At 36.4% G+C, this 7,806-nt stretch overlaps 1 protein-coding gene across 1 annotated transcript in view; it reads right to left on the bottom strand.

Annotated features, from left to right (window-relative positions):
• Window positions 1-320: 320 nt before the first annotated feature.
• CUNH5orf15 (chromosome unknown C5orf15 homolog) overlaps window positions 321-7,806 on the bottom strand; it is a 15,170-nt gene continuing 7,684 nt past the window's right edge. The window contains exons 2-3 of the mRNA XM_006086600.3: window positions 4,216-4,742; window positions 321-1,763 (exon numbers count right to left, since the gene is read on the bottom strand). Coding sequence (XP_006086662.1) covers window positions 1,632-1,763; window positions 4,216-4,742 — 659 coding nt within the window. The 3' untranslated portion in view covers window positions 321-1,631. The remainder of the gene's footprint in view (window positions 1,764-4,215; window positions 4,743-7,806) is intronic.

The following is a 7,806-nucleotide window of genomic DNA, read 5'->3' as shown; positions in this document are numbered from 1 at the left end:
TGGTAAACTGGACCTAAAGTAGGATTTAGAAGTTAAGTGGAATTCAGAGAGGCAGAATTCTACTGTTAAAAGGAGCAATGCTCGATCCCCAGTGGGGGGCACGCAGGACGCAGCCGATCAATGATTCTCTCTCAACATTGATGTTTCTATCTCTCTCCCTCTCCCTTCCTCTCTGAAATCAATAAAAATATATATTTTTTAAAAAGGGTACAAAAGCAAGCTAGTCAGTTTAGCTTCCCCCAGACATAGCACTTACCCTCTGTGACCAACCAAATGAAGGACCCATGCCATCATTAAAATGAAACACACTTATAAAGTCATGGGTTGATATCTTTGCCATTTATTTTTTAAAATCTTATTCAAAATATTAAATAATACAATTTCAGATATGAAAAAAATTACTGCAATAAAACAGTCCAGGTGTATTTCCATTGTGCTTCCCTTCCTGATTAGGACCGTAAATTGTCCACCAAGAGAAATGATGGACTGCCCTTCTCCTCCCATCTCTACACAAAGCACACACCCACCTGCTCACCGGGCTTTGTGAGTGGGCGTTTCATGTACATTAGGGGTTATATGTTCTAAAAAGTTGGTATTGACACTTGTAAGTCAACCATGGTTCAAATCATATATTTACACATTGATCAATTCTTTATGATAGGCTAAAATAAAATACAGGATTAGTTTCCAGTTGCTGTTAAAAATAATACAGTGGGAGGAAACATCAGTGTACACATATATTCTTTATGTATACAACTTCATTCAGGTTTAATTTTAATTTGAAAGGCCTAGATATAATATTATTTAAGTAATAATGGCCCCTAAAATTTATTCAAACTTACTATAATAAACAATATGAAAAAATCTGATATAATTTTAAACTCTGCCCCCTGCTTGAAAGCTTGGAGGAACCCGTGCTATAATCAATTGCTAACTAAAAGCAATTGTACATGTATTTATTATTTTACCACAATTTCTACCTCTAAATTTAATTCAGTAATTCTAACCAAAAAATGGTATCTATATAACATCTTACCTACATCCACTGCAAACTGCAGCATCTCTACTGCCAGAATTTCTAGAAACATTTATTAACTGAGCTAAAATTGTGGTCATATTGAGTAATATTATTATCTTAAATTATGTTTAAATTATCCAAAACAATTTTCCTGGAGAAGAAAAATGTTACCTATATGCAAACCTATGTATGTATTATTACATACATCCTTGTAGATTACAGTTTGGGAGCACAAAGAAATGTGCTTTTAAAGGAGTATTTGGAGGGCAGGAAGAGAATCTGAATCAACAGTGTTAGAATTTAGTTACAAGTTTTGGATCTTTTTTAAAAGTAGCATCACTAATACTTCCAGAAGTACAATAAAGAAATCTAAAACAGTAAAAGGTAATGCTTAGCTCCACATTTTAGACACCTGACTGAATTCACCTCTGAAAGTGTAAAAAAATTATATACTCCTTGTTTGTGATATTTAATTTCCAAAGCACCAAGGCAAAATAAAGAGAGGCCCACCTCTCATTTAAATATCAATTGCCTATGGCAAAAATCTTCACGATATCATATAAAAAGTCAAGCAAATAATATTACATAATAAGCAAACTCAAATCACACTGCTTTAAAAAATATAATCATTGGTAATCTTCAGAGAAGGCATTGCCTCATTAACATTCTGGTCTAGACGATGATATTCCACCGTTTTGGAACAAAGACCATCACGCCATTTTCTGCTTTGAACCAGAAGGAAAATCTGGAATAAGACAAAATAAATTAGACATACAGAAGAAAAAATGGAGGAGATGCTAAAAGTTTTTATAACAAGTGAAAAACCTCTTTCCTAGGTTCCCAAGTATGCAAAGTAAAATATCAAAAACAGCAAAAAGGCTATTTTGTTTTCCATTTTATTGTACATAGAGTGCTTGTTAGAAACAGATTCCTGGGCTCTCTCTTCAAAAATGAGTTAGTAGATTGCGGTGGAATCCAGGAACCCACCTGTTTAACACATCCCTTAGGTGTTTATAATAGAAATGACCCAAATTAAACACCGGGATAGAATAACCCTGGCATTCAAAATTTTGTCCACCTACAAGCATTTACAAAGCTAGTGACAGACCACTAAACCACAAATAACCAAAAGGATTTTAGAATCACTGACTCTCAAATATGGAAGGCATTTTGACATTATCTGGTCGTTTTGTCATTTCTCAGGTAAAAAAATCAAGGTCCCAAAGGGAAAGGTGGTTTGCCAGGAATCACAAAGCAAGTTACAATAAAGTCAAAATCTGAGACTTCCTGACCAGTAAGCATTAAAAAGGGCATTGTGTGTTGGATCTCCCTTTAATCTTAACTATTCAGCTCTGGGACTAAGAGTACCAAAATGCACCCTCACAGTAAATTATTTATCCAGTCCTCTTTTTTTTTTCTTTTTTTTTTTTAATCTTCATCCAAGGATATGTTTATTGATTTTTAGAGAGAAGAAGGAAGGGGGAGAGGGAGAAGAGGGGGTGGGAGGAACATCGAAGTGAGAGAGAAACATCAATCAGTTGCCTCCTGTACGCACCCGTCCTTGCCCCAACTGGGATCAAACCCGCATCCTAGGTATGTGCCCTGACCAGGAATTGAACCTGCCACCTTTTGGTGTACAGGATGACACAAGGGCCATTCAGTCCTCTTTATACACCCTTTGCCTCATGGAATCTAACAAACCAATTCCAGTGCAGAAATGTTCGTCACATTATTTCTGAACTAAAAATTGGAAGTCATCTAAATGTTCAACTAGAAAACAGCTAAATAAAATATGTAGCTATTAAATCATGTTTTTAAAGAATATGATTTGTTAGGTAGAAAGCACCATACAAAACTCTATATGAGATCAAATTCATTTAAAATTATACAAAAAATAGTTAAAATTTAAAATTATACAAAAAATAGTTAAAAATTATAACATACACATATACGTCTGAATTATATATATGTATATATGTGTGTATGTGTATATATATATGTGTGTGTGTGTGTGTGTGTGTGTGTGTATACACATACCAGAAATATACCAAAATGGTAATAATGCTCAGCTTTGAGTGGTAGCCTAAATGTTCATTTCTATATTTTTCCGTATTTTCTGAATTCCCTAAACTTTTACAACCAGGGAAAAAAGTTATTAAAATATCACTAAGTTCAATGCTTAATGAATTGAAAGTACTAAATTAACCATCTTTCTCCACAAGTATTCCCATTGAAAAAGGAATGCTAAATTAAGATATAAAACCTTTTTACTTTTTTTAATCACAGGGTTTTGGCCCTGGCAAGGTAGCTCAATTGGTTAGAGCAATGTCCCGATATGTCAAAGCTGTTAGTTCAATCTTCAGTCAGGGCACATTCAAGAAGCAACCAATAAATATACATCAATAAGTGAAACAACAAATGAATGTTTTCTCTCTTTCTCGCTCCCTTCCCCTCCCCTCAAATCAATTTTTTAAAAATTATTTCTTTTCTTAGAAACACATGCAGTAAAACATTCTGACTATAGTTGTTAAAATATATCAGTGATGGCGAACCTATGACACACGTGTCAGAGGTGATACGCAAACTCATTTTTTTGGTTGATTTTTCTTTGTTAAATGGCATTTAAATATATAAAATAAATATCAAAAATATAAGTCTTTGTTTTACTATGGTTGCAAATATCAAAAAATTTCTATATGTGACAAGGCACCAGAGTTAAGTTAGGGTTTTTCAAAATGCTGACACGCCAAGCTCAAAAGGTTCGCCATCACTGAAATATATCATAGATTTATAAACTGATTAGGCATGTCCATGTTTTACCATTTTAAACTTGACTAAAGAAAAAATCCTGAATCACCAAAAGCATTAATAAGAAGTATGATTCAGCCCTAGCTGGTTTGGCTCAGTGAGTAAGAGTGTCGGCCTGCGGACAGACGGGTCCCAGGTTTGATTCCGGCCAAGGGCACATGCCTAGGTTGCGGGCTCGATCCCCAGTGGGGGGCGTGCAGGAGGCAGCCGATCAATGATTCTCTCTCATCATTGATGTTTCTATCTATCTATCCCTCTCCCTTCCTCTCTAAAATCAATAAACATACGTTTTTTTAAAAAAGGAAAAAAGAATGAGGTCCATATTTAAAAAAAAAAAGTATGATTCAGATATTAAAGGACAACTAGGGGGCTAAAAAACCCAAACTTACCTTCCTTTTGTTGTGATATGTAATATAAACAACAGCAATGCAAAAAGCAAAAATAATAAGATGAAAAAAGAAATGGCTATCTTCCTCTTCTATATTTGAGGATGGGGTCTTAAAAGATCTCACTGACTGTTCAATTTCCATGTAGCCCCTGTTTTCTTCCAACGCCTCGCTGGACTCATCATCCCTGGGGTTGGTGGTCCAGTCATAGTCTGGTTCTCCGTACTCTCCATTGTCCAGAGTATCTTTGGCGGTGGATGGAGAACTATTCAGTGTGAGAAGATCCTCCTCTTCTATGCTAGGATCTTCATTGTTATCAGCTTCCTCTTGGGACAGAGTAGCAGTAGGTGAAGGACGAGGGGGGACAGATGCCCTTCCACTTTTCTCTGTACTAGTTGTGGGAGGGAGAGTGGTGCTGATTTGGGAAATAGAAGGTTCGGTTTGTTCTTCAGGTTTTAAAACAGCACTCATATTTGGAGTAGAAACATCCGGGGGTGCAGTCTGGTTCAGTGAAGCAGCCAGTGGTAGAGCTAAAGTAAGTGAATAAACAACATTAAATGAAAGCTCTAACTTTATATCCATTAAGCTAGAAGCATATTAACCTAAATTTTTCACTAAGCATTTCTCTTTGCTAAATTCCTATTATCTTGCTCTTGAGAATTAGGAAGTCTCAATAGGCAGCAATCAGTTAGTTTTCTTCTTAGGTCAATTATGCATCAGATAACAACTGTCTTGCCAGACTGCAACAACTTAAGCAACAAAGAAGACCTAGCCTGCCCACAGAAGGGAAAAAGAAAGAATAAAGAGGAGTTTGACTTTAGGTCACAAGTGCGAAGTCCACACACAGCTCTCACCCATCTCCTCTGTTTTCACTTCACAAAGGGGTTGAACTTCAGTAATCTTTGCCCAGCCAGACTCCATCCCATGCCCAGAATAGAAAAAAACAGATGCTGATCCTCGTTCAAGGTCACAAACTACATAAGAAATTTGAACTTAAGTACTTTCCTTTTACATATATATATGTTTTTAATTGATTTTAGAGAGAGAGGAAGGGAGAGGGAGAGAGAAAGAAACATTTATGTGAAACAGAAACATCAATTGGTTGCCTCCACACATAGCCCGACCATGGACCGAACCTGCAACCTGTGCATGTGCCCTGACCAGAAATCCAACTAGCAACCTTTCAGCGTACAGGACGTTGCTCAACCAACTGAACCACACCGGCCAAGGATGAACCTAAGTACTTCCAATGCAGTACAACAAATTCAAGAGAAGCTAATGTAGACAGCATTTCTAAGTGCTACTAGAACTGGCAGATACCCCCCTCCCAATTTATTTTTAAAAAAAAGTATTCTTAGGAAGAAAAAAGGGAAAACTCCTAAAGGAAAAGAATTGGAAACTGAAGCTTAAAAACAAAGTGTGAACTAGACTATTTTAAAGATTAAAGAAGGCAATCTGGATACAGGAATGACACCAAATACATACAAGCTCTTAACTCAACATGATTTACTAAAGTAAAAGTTAAATTATTCACATCAGTAAGTCTACATACCGAAAGTTCAGAGGCATACCTGCTGAAATTTAACAGTTTCTAACTTAAAACCTAATGTATCTGTTGAACAACTTCAAGAATATCCACTACACTTTTTTAAAAATGCTTTAAAATGTCACGTGAGATTTAAAAATACTCACATAATATTTTTAAGTCTATCACAGTAAAGAAAAATATTTTATAGGGCTAAGATTAAACCAAATTATTCTTGGGTTTGCAAAAGCAGATGTACCTGAACACAAATGAACAACCTAACAGCCAACTCTTCGTCTATGTGAATTCACTCTGGCTTGTGTATCATAGTTGACATACACTTTGTATAGAAAAAAAATGGACTGAACAGACTCTCAGAAAAAATAATTTAGTAAATTAGTAAAAAAATTAGTAAAACTCTCCTATAACAGTTGCAACAGTTGGTTTTTTTAACTTGTCACTAGAAGAAGAAAATAAACAGGGACTACAAAAGTGTAGTGGATATACTACATTAGATTGTAAATTAGTTATTCAGAAAACTATTAAGAGGAATTTCTTAAAATTAAAAGAATCTTGATATTTATCACTTCAACTTGGTTATGATTCAAAATTGCTATTTCTCTGATATATTTAATTTTCCTGACAAAGTGTGGGAAAACATGTTTTAAAAGAAAATGGTAAAGCTGGAAGCCAACAAGCTAAACTTGACTTTTTAAATTTTTATTTTTCTATGCTTGACCTTTGGAATAGTCATGTATATGAAAAGGGACACAAGCTGACAGGGGTGGGAATTATTATAATTTGTCCCCATCTCCAAGCCCCTCCATGTCCGAAAACCCTCCACCGTGCACTCTAGAATCCAGTAACCAGCAAATCCTTTCTATCATCTTTCACTTTCTTGTTTAACTGAAACTTGAATCTCCCTTCAGGTCATACTTTCCCTGCAGCCTTTTTTATTAATAGCTCTTGTTTTCTCCCACATTCTTGTACTGGAAAAGGGGTAGAGCCCCTTCCAGACCATTCTCCCATTTCCTTCCCTAAATGCCCCCAGTCTTGATTCTCCTTGTCATCAGCTATCACCCACTAACCTTTGTCCCTGAACTCCCCGTTAGGATCCCTTAATTCTCAATGATTTTAGCTTCTGGCTCGAGTTCACTCTACCCAAATACTTCTGTCTTGGTTTCAAAAACCTTGACCCTCCTCTCTTCTGATGAGGCAGCCCTTAACTTCTCATTCCCATGGTCATTATCTACCATCACAACTCTTCCAGAATCTCAACTTCATGCATCCCACTCACTGACATGACCTCCTATCCTTCGAATTCATTCCCTGATATTCTGAATCCATCAGGACCATAATTCTCTGAACCTACCACCTTTTTACTCCCTCGCCCAATACACTCTCATCCCTCCTTACCCAGATTCAAGTCTGTGGTCAGACACCATCCCTCTCACATATACCTCTAATTTCCTTCCCCCTTGCTCATTTTGTCCCACTTACATGATGAGGCTATATCCCAAGTTAAATCAAACTCTCTGACTAGCCCCCATTTGCACCAAGCAGCTGAGCATGACTGAAAATAAATGTACAACCATGCCATTGTTTTTCTGTCATCTTAAATTTAATGCCAAAACTTCAGGTGTACATGTAATGCTGTTGGCAATTACATATTTTCCTAGTCCATCCACCCTCCTGCTCCCTTAGGAGACCATTCACATTTCCCTGTCCTCAAACTTCCAACACCTTCTCTGTTGTACTCACTTTCACCTGATGGTATCACTTCCTAACTTCTCTGAGAAAAATGCAGTGATTAGAAGAGAACTTCCACGAACTACCAGAACTCTAGACTCATAAATCCAACTGCCTACTTGAAATCTCCTCTTAGATGTCTGACCTTCAAAGTAATATGTTCCAAACGAATTATGATTTTGGCCTCCAGGAAGATGAAGTAAACATACTTTTCCTTGTTCCTCCCTCTAAACACAACTAAAATCCTGCATAATATATATAACATAACACAAGAGACTCTGCAAGGTGGAGAGAATAGGCAAAGCAGTTAGAGACCTTAG

Source organism: Myotis lucifugus, unplaced genomic scaffold (assembly GCF_000147115.1).
Source record: "Myotis lucifugus unplaced genomic scaffold, Myoluc2.0 scaffold_28, whole genome shotgun sequence".
NCBI classification, from domain to species: Eukaryota; Metazoa; Chordata; class Mammalia; order Chiroptera; family Vespertilionidae; genus Myotis; species Myotis lucifugus.
Note: the sequence above shows the minus strand (reverse complement) of the source record. Positions and strands in the feature narration are given on the sequence as shown.